Source organism: Sarcophilus harrisii, chromosome 2 (genome assembly GCF_902635505.1).
Source record: "Sarcophilus harrisii chromosome 2, mSarHar1.11, whole genome shotgun sequence".
Classification (NCBI taxonomy): Eukaryota; Metazoa; Chordata; class Mammalia; order Dasyuromorphia; family Dasyuridae; genus Sarcophilus; species Sarcophilus harrisii.
In genome coordinates this window covers 33,207,467-33,225,232 of record NC_045427.1, presented here as the reverse complement: position 1 = coordinate 33,225,232, position 17,766 = coordinate 33,207,467, and the positions used below count along the sequence as shown (strand labels likewise).

The 17,766-nt window shown below is 38.4% G+C and overlaps 3 gene segments (V, D, J or C); all 3 read left to right on the top strand.

Moving 5' to 3' along the window:
• Positions 1–17,766, top strand: part of LOC100935631 — an 824,790-nt gene that overhangs the window by 26,159 nt on the left and 780,865 nt on the right.
• The window catches only part of LOC111718855, an 83,499-nt gene that overhangs the window by 35,307 nt on the left and 30,426 nt on the right, over positions 1–17,766 (top strand).
• On the top strand, positions 7,426–8,049 carry LOC100935613. The segment is given in 2 exon segments: positions 7,426–7,496; positions 7,718–8,049. Coding segments are annotated over 2 exon segments (372 nt in total).

Sequence of the window (17,766 nt, the reverse complement as noted above, 5' to 3'; positions counted from 1 at the left end):
TTATGTGTGTGTACACATATAGACACATATGTTATATGTGTGTGCATATATGGATGTATGTGTAAAAGTCTTCTACATTCAGAAAGAAACAAGAGGGCCAGGGAATGGGATGGTAGATAAGGGAGAGACTTTTAGTGTCAGGTCAAGAAATAGGAGGGCAAGATAGTGGGTAAGTAAAACAGAGGACTGAAGAGAGATAGGGTAAATAGAGAGAGAAGGATTCTACAGAAAAACAGGAAAGAGGAAAATATACATGTAATTGTAGGTTAAAATATGAATGAGACACATTCACTGTAAAGTAGAAATGATGGCAGATTCAAAATTTGAATGTAATGATAAATTGCTTTCAGGAACATTATAAAATTATTTTAACATAATTTAAAAATTATAATAATTTAAAAATTATTTTCAAACAAAAGTTTGAAACAAACTTCATTTGGAACAAATGTTCCAAATATTTGGACATGTTTGTCCAAAGTTCAAATAAAGTTCATTTGGAAGAGCAGAACTTCAAAGAAGCCAGGAATAAAATATATAATCTGCACTATAAGACTACAAACTATAGTATAACAAACATCATTGCTGAAGTGTAAAAAGGATCACTTCAATTATTTTAAATGAAAATTTTGTAGTGTAAATAAAATCTATGTAGACAAAAATAGAAGGACTGCAGAAAATTGAGTAAAAAATGTTCATAGTCAATCTCTCAGATCAGATAAGACTGGATTCGAATAATGCTATGGTGTAGGAAGTGATGAGTTGATTGATTTAGAAACATGGAAAGACTTGAATCTGTGAAGGAATATACTACCCAGCCTCTGAAAGACAGATGGAAATAAGCAAAGTATATATACATATATGTATATGACTGCATATGAATATGTATGCATATGTTTATAAATATCTATGTGTAATTGTAGCCTTCTTCAGGAAAGGGGGTGAAAAAGAGAGGGAAAAAGTAAAGTAAAAAGTGCACAGCAGAGAGTAAAAAAAAAAAAAAAAAAAAAAAAAAAAAAACTCCACAAAGAAAAAAAGAAAGCATGGGCCATTCTGGAAAAATAGGTTTTCTTGACTTGAAAATTTATTGTTTAGATTCAAGTCTTCTATGCGTTTCTGTGTAAATGGCAAGGTTTTTCTTTTATCTTTGCCATTTTGTAATTAAGTTTAAAATTAAAATTAAAAAATCATTTTAAAAAATATCTCAGTGATAATCTAATTCCACTTCTTCATTTTACAGATAACTAAATTGAGGTCCACTCTATAACTCTAGATGACAAATACTATTGGTGATTTAAAAAACAAATTTATAATATAGTAATTCCCCAGTTGATAATTTATCAAAGATATGAATAGGTATTTTTTCAATGAAGCAATAAAAACAGCATGAAAGGAAAATTCATGTTGTTATATTGAATCTTGTTTTCATGATGTGTACCATACAGAGAAATGTTTCTTCTTTGTTTCTTTTTGGATTAAAGTTAAATATGAATAAAAGCTTTAAAAAAACATAATTAACAAAAATTACAATAGAACATTGATAACAAAACTAAGCGAACACACAGTTCCTAGGGGACTTTGATCTGACTCCCCAGTGTTTTGGGGAGTAGATAGGATTATACTGTCTTTTATGAGTTAAAATGATTGATAATACAGATACTAGAAAGCAAAGCTCTTAAAATCAATGTGCCTTTCCACTTCCCCCTGTTGATTTGCCTGTTTCCTCAGGGACAGCCCCAGCTGATAGGACCCAGATAAATGCCAGCTCATGGGTGAGGTCTCTGTTCAGCGGCATCCAAGGCCAGGGGAGGAGATGGGGGCCCAGGCTCAGCTCCTGTGCTCTCTGTTGCTCTGGATCTCAGGTGAGGGATTCCTCCTGCATGCATTATATTGTTATTTGGCCATCCCTGGGATATGTCTGGGGAAGATTGGGAGAGAGAAGGAAATTTGGGCTGTTCATTTTTCCTTATTCATTCTTAATTGAAAATCCAGGACAGTGAAGTCGTTTGGATCATGTTCTGTCTTTTCTTTTTGATTCCAGGTTCCAGGGGGGCCATTGTGGTGACTCAGTCTCCAGAAATTTTTGTCAGTGTCTCCAGGAGAGAGGGTCACCATTAACTGCAAGACTAGCTCGGGTGTTAGTAATGAATTAAATTGGTACCAACAGATGCCAGGGGAGGCTCCCAAGCTTCTAATTTATCGTCCAACCACCCTGCACACTGGAGTCTCTGCCCGGTTCAGTGGCAGTGGGTCTGGGACAGATTTCTCCCTTACAATCAGCAGCGTGGAGGCAGAGGATGCTGCAGTCTATCACTGTCAGCATGACTATAACTTCCCTCTCACAGTGATACAGTCCGGAATAAAAACCTGCTCAGCAGCTGCTGAGGGAGGTACCAGTGCCCCAGGGGCTTCTCCTTTCCCTCACCTGTGATGGGGACAGTGTGTCTGGGCTGCCTTGGGGGGGGGGGGTAGAGGTTTCCAGGTCTCAGAGGAAGATGCTGAGGCTATGTAAGTGCCAACCTTGATTTCTTTCCCACAATACATAATCTAAATAATCAGTTCACACCCCAAAAGTGGATATCTGTATCCCATATCTGACCAAGAGCCCCTTTTCCAAATCCTTAGAAATGCTCTTATAACCTTTGCTAGGAGACCTCCGGTACAGGAGGACTAACTACCACAGGAGCAGTGGATGGAGCCAGGCACATGGTCAGGAAGGCTTGAGTTCAAATCAGCCAGTTCTTAGCTTTATGATGCGGGCAAGTCACTAATCTTTGTTTTCTTTTTCTCACTATAGCAACTGCCTTCTGGGGTGTTAGTGAGAATCAAGTGAGAAAATAATTGTGAATTGTTTAACACTGTAGCCGTCACTCAGTAAGCACTGTAGGAATGTGAGCTATTATTATTATTATTATTAAGGCCTCCAGTACTGGCTCATTACCCATCTACATAGTTCTCTTTGCCAAGGAGGCTGTTCTGAGATTAAGTAAAAACTCGTCCTCTCTGTTCCTTCCCTGCTTTGCTCACATTTCTGGGCTTTGGTACCAGACAAGTCCCACCCCCATCCTTGTCACAGATCTTTGGATGCTTGCAGGCAGGTACTACATGCCCCATGTTAGGCCTCCCCCAAGCTCAGCCTCCCTAGTCCTTCAGATGGGTCTCTGGCACTTTCCCCATCCTGGCTGCCTCCCTCTGCCTGCACACCAGCCTGCCTCAGGCCATTCTCCAATGGAGCACCCGGGAGGGAAAGACTGATTCCAAGGGAGCTCTGAACAGGATAGAACAGGGCAAGGTTAGAACAGCTTGGGACCAAGGAAGGAGTTCCTGACCTCCTGACAAAGAAGGGATGGAGACAAAGGACAAAGACACACTTCAGGCCTGGCTACTCTGCAGATTCAGTTTGTTGGACTATGTTTATTTGTGGTATCACTGAGGCAGAACACCAGGAGAGTGTCACAGTCTGTCAGACAGTCACCAGAGTCTGGGCCTTCCAGCTGTGCAGATACCAACTCAGCCATGGATGCCCATGCTGAGATTCCTTTGGTCACATCCTTCCTAAATTCACTGGTTCACCCAAACCAGTGGGGCCCTTCTCCATTTTTCTGACCATCATCAGAAAAATGATTAACATAGGATCGTCCAACAATAGTCCAATACTTCTAAGGTTAGTTTTAGATGATGTACTTTATTCTACTCCTTCCTAAGAATTCTGTTTCCATTTATTCTTCCCTTCCATATATATACATATATATATATATATATATATATATATATATTACTTCTCTAAGCACCTTAGGAAAACAAGAAATATAAGGATTGTACTGATTTAAATGGAAATAGAAGCATCAGAACAAAATGAAATGCTTCATCCCTGCAATGACCAAGCTTGATCTGAGAGAGGAGTTGAGAAATTGGACGTTCCCTACTTTGTGTTATGTTGCATTTATTTACCGATTGGTTTCATTGAACTGTTCCCCCCCTACTTTTTATTTTATAGTATTTGTTAAATTTCTTTAACTATAAGTGCATTCAGAGGTATATTTATAAATTAAAGTTTAAAAAAATAAATAAATTTAAGTCAAAATAAAGTAGTATAATATAGAATTTATGGATGGATGTACTTCCTTTTGAGAAAAAAAAAACCTCCATACATCACCTCCTCTTCCTTTCCTTTGGTTTTGTTTTAAGAGTGGCATTACTGTGTATAAGAATGGGTTGAAATTTGTTTGTGAATAAATATGACATTTAATAAAAAAATCAACCTAAAATAATTTTTAATCAAAATAAGGAAAGCAATCATATTATAGAATTTATAAATATCTGTATACCTTTTTGGGAAAGAATAACTTCCCCCAGGCAAAACAGTTCTTAGGGGAAATTTTATATCTCTGGATGGTTATATGACTTAAATAGAGAAAGAGGAGAGCATACAACTAAAAAGAAATAGAACAAATTTAGAACCTCAATTAAATGCCAAATATGATATTCTGAAAATAAAAGGAAAGATTAAGAAAACGAAGGTAAGAAAACTATTGAACAACTAAATAAAACTGAGTTGGTTAAACCTTTAGTAAATATGACTAGAAAAAGGAAAGAAAAAACCAAATTACCAGTCTCAAAAATGAAAAGGGTGAACTTACCACCAATGAAGAGAAATTAAAGCAATAATTAGGAGCTATTTTTCTTAAATGAATGCCAATTAATCTGATAATCTAAATGAAATTGGTGAATTTTACAAAAATATACATTACCCAGCTTAAAGAAGAGCAAATCAAATACTCAAATGGTCTCATTTTAGTGGAGAAATTTTGAATAAGCCATCAATGAACTACCTAAGAAAAAAATCTAGTTGCTGAGAAAACTGAAAAATGTATGGCAGAAACTAGATATTGACCAACATCTAATACCCAATACTAAAATAAGGGCAGAATGGGTTCATGATTTACACATAAAGGGTGATACTATCAAGCAAATTAGTAGAGGATGACTATGAATTGCTTGTCAAATTTTCCTTGTGAACATTTCCAGCTCAAATATCAGCAAATACTCAAAATCAGTGCTTAATTTAATGTTTTCTTGGTAGTATAGATGTGAGAAAGTGTTGAACAAACTGCTAATAATGACAATTGCACATGAAAGTGCCTACATTTCTTAAAGCTAATTAATAGATATTTTTTAGCATAACACTATTATATTTATCATCAACCCTCCAGTTTCTCTAGTTTTGGGAAACAATGTTTCTTTAGTATCTTATTATATATTATATATGATGTGAGAACTATGCACTGTTCAGTTTTTTGCGTTGTTTTTTCTCCTTTTTTAAAAAAAATCTTTGCGACAAGGGAGATCTTGGTGACCTGAAGAGGCAACAAGGATGCAATTGCACATAAATATAATTTTAAAGCAAAAGAAAACAATCAAATTATCTGAAGTCAAAATAAACAAAATATTTGTGACTTGGAGTTTGTTTTACATGCACTTTTTTGAAAATTACAATGAGGAGGACATTTATAAAGTGCTTTAAAATTTGGAAAGTGTTTTGTAAAATAGCTTTTTTCAGGACTACACTAGGATGTGAGGGATATTTTAATGCCAAATTTAGAGGTGAAGAAGCTGCAATAAATGGAAATGGATAAATGACTTGGTCAGGCTTTCACAGCTAGTAAAGTGTTGGAAGCTGATTTGAATTCAGAGCCTCCCCATTCCAAGTCCAGTTCCCTATCCACTGAACAACCTGGACATCTCTAGTCAGGCTTGGTTGAAACAATCCTCTATGGTGACTGTTATCCCAGTTTGGCCACATATCTGATGCCGAAGCAGGAAAGAAAATACAATCTGAAAACTATGGAGGGCAGGAGGGCTGAAGCCAGGGGCCAGGGTCCTTCTTTGGGACAGTGATGCTTATTGCCTGTGAGCTGAGGACAGGGACTCCCCGCAGGGAACAGAGAGAGGACACAGTGATGGAGAGGAGCAATGTGGGACAGCTGCTGAGCACAGCCGAGACTCTAATGCAGTGAATCTCTGAGGGGCTGACACAGGAGCAAGGATGGAGAGAAGTTGGGCTAGCATGGGAGGGAGTAGGGGGATATCGGGCAAAGGTAGAGCTTGCAGGTGCCTCTGAGGAGGGGGCTGTGGATTGATGGGAAATGTCATAGTCTAGGGCTGAGAAGTTTCTTTTCACGTCTGTAACAAATTCTAGATTGGGAATCATGTTGGGATTTTTTGTTTTTTTTTGTTGTTGTTTGTTTGTTTGTTTGTTTTGTTTTTAAGTCAGTCAGGGTTATTATTATTATTATTATTATTATTGCCCATGGATTTGCCCAGGGACACACAGCTAAGAAATGGCAGAGATCACGTTTCAACTCAGGTCCTCCTGACTCCAGGGCCGGTACTTTATCCACAATGTGACGTTTCGACCCTCCATCCTCCCACTAGGTGCTTTCTAAAGAATGCTGTGGCTATTCCCGTTTGCATAGGAATTCATATCCCAAAATTCCCAGATCATCTCTATGAAGTAAATGAAAAGGAAAGTTTTCCTTACTTCCCAAGAAAGCTTGGTTTCTTATGCTGGTATTTTAATGAATAAAACAATGCTGATTAGACACTTATTATGGACCAAACCCTGTGCTAAGAGCTGGAGACACTAGGGGAGCACTAAGATGGTCCCTGTTCCCTCAGAATTCACAGAAGAATAGGGGGAGATAAAATCACATATTGGAGATTTCCGCTGGAGCTTGGATTTTAAAACACCATATATTCCTCTGGGTACAACAACAAAATGAGGGTAATTCCTCTTTATTAATGTAATTTCTTCTAATCAAACCAGATGGATTTCTGACATGAGCTATTTGCATTGTCCAGGGATTTTCATAGCAGGAACTTTCTCCAATAGCTGCGGGATGATGCAAAAATAAATAAATAACCACAGCAGTATTTATAGTAACATTAAGAAATGACTCCTCTCTATTGTACCAATTCCAAGGATTAAAAAGTCTTTTTTTATGAACAAACAGTCATAGTAATCACTGAAAACTTGGGTAAAATGTAATAAAAATCTGGAGTGACAGGCAGGTGCTTTAGGTTAGAATGGAGGATGATCCCCTTGAGTCACTGGCCATATATGTAAATCTCTTCCAGGCTGGTCCCATCCAGCTCCTGAGCTTTCTTGGCATCTCTGAGGATTTCAAGGCTAATGGAGACAAAGTAGGATCTACCCCACTGGAATATCCCCATCCCAGAGTACCAGGAGGGGACTGCTGCAGTGATTCAGCTCAGGGTTCTGGGCTAGTCAGGAGAGGAGATCACTGGGCCTGCCTCTGAGCAGAAGCTTCCCTCCCTGGGCTGTTTTGCATGGCTCACTCCCAGCACAGGAAGCTCCCTGCCGGGAGCAGCTATAAAAAGGCAGCTGGGGAGGAGGGTGCTGGGCAGTTCAGAGCTCAGGCACATGGAGATGGGGTCCCAGACTCAGATGCTCTTTCTCCTGTTGCTCTGGATCCCAGGTGAGTGAGGAAGAGCAGAGACAGGCCTGTCTTTTGTCCCCCTGAGCAGGATGGGGAAGTGTGGGATTCTGGGTGTCAGAGAGAAAATATGGCTCTGAACTAGTGATTATGGGGGCAGGACCTAGCCCTGAAGGTTTAATTCACTACAGTCAGAGAGATTCTCCTGCTGGGAATGTGGCCCGGGGCTGTTCTCACTGTTTCTCTTGTGTTTCTGATTCCAGATGCCCGAGGGGCCGTTGTGCTGACCCAGTCTCCAGCCTCCCTGGCTGCGGCTCCAGGAGAGAGAATCACCATGTCCTGTAAGGCCAAGCAGGGTATTAGCAACAACCTACACTGGTACCAACAGAAAGTAGGCCAGGCCCCTCGGCTCCTCATTACTTATGCAACCAACCTGTATCCAGGGGTCCCTGCCCGGTTCAGTGGCGGTGGCTCTGGAACAGATTTCTCCCTCACAATCAGCAACATGGAGGCCGAGGACGCTGCAGTCTATTACTGTCCGCAATATGCTAGCTATCCTCCCACAGTGATACAGTCCTGAACAAAAACCTGCCCAGCAGCTGCTGAGGAGACATCAGTGTCCTAGGGGCATCTTCTTCCCTCAGCTAGGATGGGGGCAGTGAGTCTGGGCTGCCTCGGGGGAGGTTTTTAAGTCCCAGAGGAAGATGCTGGGGCTGTAAGGAGTCAGCCAAGAATCATGGAGTGACAAAATCTAAGTGATTGGATGACACCCAAGGGTGGGGTCCTCTGACCCAGACCTGACCAATAGTCCACTTTCCCAGTTCTCAGTGTTGTTTCAGTCTTTGTTGGAAGACATCCGATGCAGCAGGACTGGCTATTGAGGGAATGACGTGATGCAGAGAATAGAGCCATGTGGGAAGGAGGAACTGAGTTCAAATACAGTTTCAAGTAATTCCTAGTTGTGTGATGCTGGGCAAGTCGTTTAACCTTTGTCTCTGTTTCCAGGGTTGTTGAAAAGATCAAATGAGATAAAGATTATAAAGTGCTTAGCAGTGCATAGGGCCCGAAGTAAGCAGAAGTAAGCGTTCTAAGAGTGTTAGCTGCTATTATTATTCCTACTCCAGTAAAAACCTCCTACATAGTTCTCACTGCCAGGGAGTCTGGTCTTAGTTTAAGTCTAAACTCACCCTCTGGGCACCTTTCCCCATTTGCTCAAATTTCTGGGCTTTGGTACCAGACAAGTCCCACCCCCAAGCTTGTCACAGATCTTTGGATGTTTGCAGGCAAGTACTACAAGCCCCATGTTGGGCCTCCCCCAAGCTCAGCCGCCCTGGCTCCTTCAGACCTTCCTGTCTCTGGACCTCTGGCCCTTTCCCCATCCTGGATACCTCCCTCTGCCTAGACACAACCTGCCTCTGAACATTCTCCCATGGGGCCCCCAGGAGGGAAAGCAGGATCCCAGGGGAGCTCTGATCAGGGCAAGCCTAGAACACCTGGGACCTGGGAGGGAGTTCCCGACCTCCTGACAGAGAAGGGATGGACACAAAGAACAGAGACCTATATGTCAGACACAGCTTCTCTGTGGATTCAGTTTGTTGGATTCTGTTTATTTGTGGTTTCACTGAGATAGAACACCACGAGAGCGTCACAATCTGTCAGACACTCACTGGAGTCTAGGCCATCCAGCTCAGCTATGCACATCCATGCTGTGAGACCCCTTTTGTCACGTCCTTCCTAAGTGTACTAGGAGGGCTCCCCCCAAACCACAGGCCCCTTCTCCATTTTTCATCAGAAGAGCAAGGAGCACAGCATGATCCAATAGTTGTTCTGTTCTCTTGCCACTTGTCATATTTGTGAGCTCACATTTTGGGTAACACTTTAATCTCCCCCTTCTAAGAATTCTTTTGGTTCCATTTGTTTTTCTCTGTCACGTGCCCCTTTGACTTCTCTGACAGCCCTAAACAGGCTCATCTTTCAGGGTTGATAACCTTGCTGAAGGTTAAGAAAACTGGCAAGGCTTACTAATTAAGGGGAGTTGACAGTAGCTCCAGGAAAAGAGGCGAGCTGTTTGTCGACCAACCCCTGACATTCTTAGTGTTTTTATGGGCTGTGCTGTATATAGTCATTATCAGATTTAATATTAACATAATAACAATAGCTCCAAATAACTTAGTTAACAATTTTAGATTTTTCCTAAGTAATAACCATATAGTTTTAGTTATAATTTCTACTTAATTTTCTAGTGACAGTGAAAATTCCTAATTCCCTAAATTACATTTACAAAATAATATAAAACAGTATTAGCAAGGTTTAATAAAGTTTCCATCTTCTTTTATTTGACAAATCTATTCTGCTTCAAACTGTTGAGCTGGGAAGTTCTCAGGGAGGATTTCCATTCCCTTAAATGATTCCCCTTTTTGTTTTAGGGAGAAAACAAGGCAATTATTATTTTTTAAAAATTGAGATAGAATAGATTTTATTTTTTTATTAAAGCTTTTTATTTACAAAGCATAGGCATGGGTAATTTTTCAACACTGACCCTTGCAAAACCTTTTGTTCCAAATTTCCCCCTTTCTTCCATCCCCTCCCCTAGATGGCAAATGGTCCAATAAATGTTAAATATGTTAAAATATATATTAATTACAATATATGTATACATATTTATACAGTTATCTTGCTGTACAAGAAAAATCAGATCAAGAAGGAAGAAAAAACTGAGAAAGAAAGCAAAATGCAAGCATACAACAATAGAGAGAGTGAGAATGCTATGTTGTGGTCCACACTCAGTTCCCACAGTCCTCTCTCCTAGTATAAATGGCTCTCTTCATCACAAGGTCATTGGAAATGATCTGAATCATCTCATTGCTGAAAAGAGCCACGTCCATCAGAATTGATCATCTTATAGTCTTCTTGTTGCCATATATAATGATCTCCTGGCTCTGCTCATTTCACTTAGCATTAGTTCTTATAAGTCTCTTCAAGCCTCCTTGAAAGATAAAACAGATTTTTAAAATTTATTTAACTTTAGTTTATGAGATTTTTCTAAATTTCAATTCAATGTTCCAGCCAAATTGAATTGTTATTTGAATATTTTTCCAATTCACACAAATCATTTCTCATTTGTGTGCCAGAAAAGAGTTAAGGTGTCAATTTTTTGTAACTAGGCCTTAAGAAGTCTGACTCCAGATAATTCAAAAGAAGGCTGTTTTTTTTTTCTTTTTGACAGTTTTTAAGTAGCCGTGAACAACTTTTTCTGTTTTACTAAATTAAGTGCAAATAGATTATATTTGATATATCCTTTAATGAGTGTTATGGGCCAGAACTCTGAACTTGAAACAAGGAGCTAAGTCAGTGGAATTGAGGAGACAATGTAACCATCTAGTTTAGCATGGTTCAGTATGATTGATTTAATCCTACAACAAATAATGGTTTCCTAGTGATATAATGATTGGTTTAAACTCAGTGTGGAGCATATAAGCTCAGACAAACTCAGCCAGAATCAGAACTAGGGAAGACAGAGACCGTAGTGGTGGTCCTCCTGTCTCCCCCACAGAAACGAAGACACATTGAGGAGGACCTCAAGAAAGCTGGCCCAAACCCCAGGCAAGGAGATCTCTAAATAAAGGATTTGGACTTTAACCCCTGGCTAATTATGTGGTGATTACAGAACTGAAATGAAGGCTACTCCCAGAGACCCCAAGGAAACCAAACCAAGGAGAATATTACCAGTGGGCTTTGAAAAACTGCTTTTACTTCATATCTCAAATAACTAATTTTACTGAATGATGTATATTTTTTTTTCTTTCTCTCTTACCCCTTCTGTCAGGAAAGGAGGGAAGGAAGAAGGAAAACGAGATCCTATGCACTATCCTCCCAGGTTTGGTGAGGGCTTAATTTAGTTGAATTTGCTTAAGTTAATTTACACAGACCCAAAAATTATTTATCCCACATTGGCATTGTATGTTGTTCACATCTAAAAAGTCATAAAGTTATCAAATATGAAGCAATTTTATCCAATAAAGCAGTTAACATTCATATAGTTTTTGTTTTTTGCTAAGCACTTTCATATTTATGTGATTTTCACAAGGAAAATCATTATTAATCTTTACAAATGAGAAAGCTGAGCAGAGATAAAATAATTTGCCATAAATCAATAGCTAATACATTTCTGTAACTGAAACACAGAATAGTAGGTTTATTGAAAACAGAGATTGAGTGGGTTTGTCACATCACACTGCCATACTGGGTGCTGCCAGGGGCACTTAGATTCTTCTCAAGCAGTTTCTGGACAAAACCCAATGAAGGCTGGTGAGCCTCTCCAGGCAACAACACCTACATAGCAACACCTGCTTAGCTGTGGGATTCCATGTTATCTTGACCTGGCTTTCCCTTTGATGGTAGTTTCAGGTTCCAGGGCTCAGGGAATGCTGACCGTGGACCCTGACCCCTACTCCATCCTTATTCCCCCAAGCTGGGTTAGGGAGGTGTTTGGACAAGGTTGTTTGGGGTCTCCATGGGATGTTTTCCCTATTTCTACAGGTGAGGCAAAATTTGAGTTTTAATATGATCTGCGAGGAGTTAGTAAACAGAGGGACTTCAGCTATATTGATTTTCTTGGCAATCCCCACAAATATATACATTTGGGACTCTGTGGAGCAGAGCAACTGAGCTGTGCTATAGAAAGGGCCCTCCCTTAATTCCCTCTGGGATCATTTCCCAATGTGTAGAAAAAAACTCCAGATAAGAGAAGTCAGAGGGGTTAGCAAAAAGTTGCTATTTACCTGATATGTTTTTTCCTTGTCTTTTCTTCCAAAATGGGGTAAATTCCTGCAAATATCCCCAATGTTTCAGGAATTTTTCTTGCCATCTTAAAATGACTAATTACCTAACTTCCTAATCATTGCTTTCAAAATTTTGAGAATTTGCTAAGTTGTTTTGCTTTCAAAACTTTTGAGAATCTGTAAAGATGTAGTTTAATTTTAATTAGCTAACTTTTTGTGTAGTCCCCAACTTGGCCAGAGTTGAAGTCCACAGAAAAAGTGAAGCTTTTTAAGAAATTTTCTTGATATTCTAACTACAGTTTAGAGATTTTTTTCTTGCTGGTTGCCTTTTAAATCTTTCCAGGTAACAAAATCTAGCTCACAGAATAAACATGAAATCCTGCTCAGAAACTCAGACAGAGACACAGACAAAAATGACAGGGAAGAAGACTGTTCCAGTTTTGCCAAAAGCCATAAACTTGTAAAATAAAAACAACTACTCAGTTATTAATATTGGGCACACATATACCATTCTTTAAAGCAATAGAAATAATTAATATTAAAGGAATCTCATTTTAACCAGCAGGATGTCCAGAAATGGGATTATTTCATAAACAGCAAATTTGCTATTTGAAAAAATATTAACAGGTTCTTGAAGAGTATAAAGTACAGTAATAATTGCATATAACTTATTCATTTAATAGGATCTTAAGAACACATTTAGTAACAGGTGGAACATATTCCAAGAGGCTAATTATTTGTTAGTAGCATCTGTAGATACCATCTACTACTTGCAACTGATCCTCAGACTTCTTTTGGGATTAGGGTTAGAATCCCCTCTTAAAATTTTGAATAATTTTGTCAATTCGTGTATTTCCAATTTCAAATAAAATTTTATCCAATTAATATCTGTCAGAAACCAACACCCCCTCCTTTAACAATCTTTGTTCAGGAGGCCTTCTCCCCCTCCTCAAAGGTAACCACACTCCTAGTTAAATATTTCCACGAGTTGCTTAGATCTTGCGTTATGGTGAGGAAGTGACAGACACATCTGTTTGAAGAAGAGCACAATGATCCGAGGGGCCCCAGGAAGGATTAACCACAGAGCACAATGATCTGAGGGGTCCTAGGAAGAACATTAACTACAAGGACAATGTGAACTTTGATACAGAGATAATGGTCCCACATAGCAGTATAGCATAAAAACAACACCTCTTGCATGAATAAAATTGAGCCGTGACAAAATTTGCTCGGTCTCCCTCCTCTTTCTCACCCGTTTCTCTTTCAGGCTGGGTCCCCCTCAATCCCCCGAATAACTGAGTCCCGCTGGACGGGACAAATATCCCTAATCAATTTTGATAATCTTAGTTGATAAACATAGTTGGAGTAATTAAGTTATTTCTTCTAATTTCTATTTTAAAATTGGCCTAGGATCAGTGAAAGATTGTGTCCAGAATGCCTCTTTTCCTGTACCTCTAAAATCTTTATCATTTGCCCCAATTTTTTTTTTTTGCTTTTCCTATTTTTGGTAAGGTTATTATTAATGACTGTGCTATCCACTCCCCCTTTAAAAAAAAAAAAAAAGATCATAGTGAGGAGTGGCATAACAAAGAATACATATTTTTCCAAAAAATTGGAATCTACGATTCTGGCCATAACCTTAAATCCTAGCAATGAACTGCATCCAAAATGAGACCAGAAGGAAGTGAACCTGAAGAGGGAGAGAAACCGTTCCCTTTACTGAAGCTGTGCTCCCTTTAAGATTATCATTACGGAGCTGTATTCCCATTAAGATTATCACTAAATTGTGTTGTGTCTTCTTTCTGACCTCAGAGATCAGGATCTCCCAGGCTCCAAAGAATCTAGAGAAGGCCCATCTTCCCAGGATAAGAGAAACAATACTATTCAAGGGCAAATCAACTCCCATAGATCTTTTTGAAATTCTAAATTCTCATTCAATTGAGAAATCCTGATCTTATCAGCTCAGGTTGTCCCAGTTCCCCACCAAGATGCTCATATAGCAGGCTTCCTTCAGCTCAGCTGAAGGCCCAAGCAATTTGCTAGAAACCTGCCCACTGATTCTCAGTATAAAATTCCATTTCCCAATAGGACTCTGCCACTAAAGAAGTCAGTCTCTTAGCAAACTGATTTCTATGCAAGAATAAACTTTCATTTTGCAATTAATAATTCGGGAATAAGTAAATTCTTTTACTTTAAACCTGCAGCAGATTAAAAGGGAATTTTTAACAACTGTCTTATTGCCACTAACCTCATCACCACTGGGAATTGAGGGGATTCAAACATCATCAAATCCAAGTAGGTCTCCAGTAGGGAAAGAACATTTTCTATATTATCTGTAATTCAGAGTGACACTGATGGGGACACATCAAGACTGGCTCTTCTTGGGGTAGCATGCATTAAAAATTGTTCTGTCAATAAGTAGGTTTTAAAATATTTTGTTTGCAGGTACAACTTGAGGGGAAAATAAGGGAACGTGCCCATTGTTACCTGGGTAGAAGCTAATTCTGGGAATGGTTGATATCCAATTATCTTCCCTATCATTTTGAGAGTGATATTCAGAAGCCCAATATCTGCCTTTCTTGCATTTTGACAAAAAATCAAAGGTTTATCTGCTGAATTGCAGGTGCAACCTTTTGAGCAGTACAATTTTTTCTTATGTGACCAATTGTCCACAATTATAGCATCTATGAGAATTTGGAAAAAAAAAATTAGTAAATTTTCCTGATTTAATGCAGCTGCTTAAAAAGTAGAAGTCTCATTTTCTGACATTTTGGAATAATTTCTACTAAAGTCATTTTTGCTTTTCCCTCAGCTAATTCTTTTTTTACAATCAGCATAAGCATTTTTCAAAGGCAAGTTGTTTCAGTAAAATTAAGTTGCCTCCCCATACTGATTGAAAGCTGGATTGCCATCATTAAGCAATTGACAAATTCATTAAAGGTCTTAGTAGGTCCTTGCCTGATTTTTGTATAAGATGTTCCTCTATCAATTTTTTTCTGGTATTTTCACCCATGCTGCACTAGGCATTCCTCAAAAAACACTGCCTTTCATATCAAATAGTCTCTTCCTTCTAAGGTTAGATTTCCCACTAATCTAAAAAATATCAAAGCAATTTGGAAAAATACTTTCAGATAATATTCTCTGTCCCTGCTACCTGATTGAGTTTGCCTTATTCTGATAGAATATGTATACTATATTGATATCACCTGGATAAGGATCATCTTATAAATTTTATCTTTTTTATATTTTATATTCTATACTTCATATTTTTATCTGATATCTAATATCTTATAACTTATATTTTATCTTATATTTTTCTCTTCATGGCAGCCTAGTGATAAATTATTTTTGGCTATCACCTCTTCCTTACTTTATCTTACTTCACATATAATTTACTTTCTTCTCTTACCTTTATTGTGAGCTCACCAAGAAGGCACTCTCGGGCCAGGACAACCAAGTCCCTGTTGTTCAGACACCATCTATCTGTTGGAGTCCAGGTCCAACCAATACTGAGAATGTGAATGAATACCCAAGGCCAGGCAGAAGATGTACTTTGCAGTCTTGGTTTATTAATCTAAGTGCCAGACTTAATATACCTTTTAGGCTAGTGTTAAAACATCACAAACTACCTTCAGATGACATCATATTCCTCCAAGGTTAATGCATGTTCCATACTTTGACATTACAGTATCCACTTTAACCATCAATATCAAGATACTTATCAACACAGAATTGTAAATAGCCTTGTTGTGATGCTCATCAACATCGACAGAATTGTAAATAGTCGTAATGTTTTATCAGTATTAAAGTATTTGTTGAAACAGAGTGGTAGAGAGCAGAAATTATCATACAAATGTGTTTATCACCAGTATGTCCTTTATTCATTGTTAAGGAGTAAATAATATAGTTGAAATCCCTTGTTCCTTGTGCATTCTCCTAAATTTACCCTGAATGTGTCTTTCCAAAATTGTGAGAAGAGATGGTGAGCCAATGTGGGTATGGACTTACTGGCCCTCTACAGCCTGGTTGACAAAGGATATTTCAAAGTAAAGGAAGATTTCTGTATATACACAGGGTTGTACTTGTTTTGGTTTTTTTGGAGGGGGGAGGAGGGATATTAACATAATATTTTATTCCCCTCCCCCAATTATATGAAAAACAATTATTTTTCACATTTGTTTTAAAAATTTGGGTTACAGATTCTCCCCCCTCCTCTCTCCTCACTCCCACCTCGTGAAGTTAATGCAAAACATTTTCATTAAACTCATTTTGTGAAACATATATATATATATATATATATTCCCAAGTAAGTCTCCAATCCCCCCAAAAAAATCTGAAGAAAAATTAAGTTTAAAAAAAGTATGCTGCAAACTGTATTCAAACATAATAAGTTCTTTCTCTGAATACGAATAGCAGTTTTCATCATAAATCCTTCAGATTGTCTTGGATCACAGTATTGCTGAGAGTAACAAAGTATTCACAGACAATAATCTTTTATTCTGCTGTTGCTTTGTACATAGTACATTTCATTTTGCATGAGCTCATGGAAGTCTTTCTAGATTTTCTGTGAGCATCGTGCTCATCATTTCTTTTTTTTTTTTAAACATTTTAAAGATTTTATTTTATTAAAGCTTGTTATTTTCAAAACATATGCATGGATAATTCTTCAACATTAACCCTTGCAAAATCTTGTGTTTCAATTTCCTCCCCCCCCCTTTTTGTCACTCCCTCTCCTATATGGCAAGTAATCCAACATATGTTAAACATGGTAGAAATATATGTTAAATCCAATGTATGCATATATATTAATACAATTATCTTTGCTGCACAAGGAAAATTAAATCAAACCAGAAAAAAATGAGAAAGAAAATAAAATATAAGCAAACAACTGTATGCCACAGTTCTCAGTTTCCATGATTATCCTGACCCAGTCCTGACTCAGGTTCCTTGCTTCTCAGTCCTGCAAAACCTCCCCTCCCTCTTTATCAAAATATTTGATAAGGATAAAAGATCTTATGTTTTAGAATATCAGAATGCCTCTCCCCATCCCAAGCTATCAGAATATCAGATATTGTCTTATCAAGATGCCTCTCCCCATCTCCGAGGTTCCTCCCCCCACCCCCATCCCTCCCCTCACCCTGTCAAAACCGGATTGTCAGAGTCCCGGTTCCACTCTCAGCACCCTGACTCCTCCCCTATCTCTGTCTAGCCCCTGAGTCTGAGTCATGTGTATATATGCCATTGAGAACTCATATTGTTCGCTGCTGGATTCTTGGAGACGATAGTTTCATTCAGTCCTGAGACCAAACCATGGATCCATTTGGTCCCAGTATATCTCTCCATTAAATAAATTATTAAATATTCTCAAATCTCTATCTTGCTCAGTTTCTCCAACATTACACAACAACAAAAAGAGTAAAAATGCTATGTTGTGAACCACATTCAGTTCCCACAATCCTGTCTCTGGGTGTGGATGACTCTCTTTATCACTTAACCATTAGAACTGGTCTGAATCATCACATTGTTGAAGA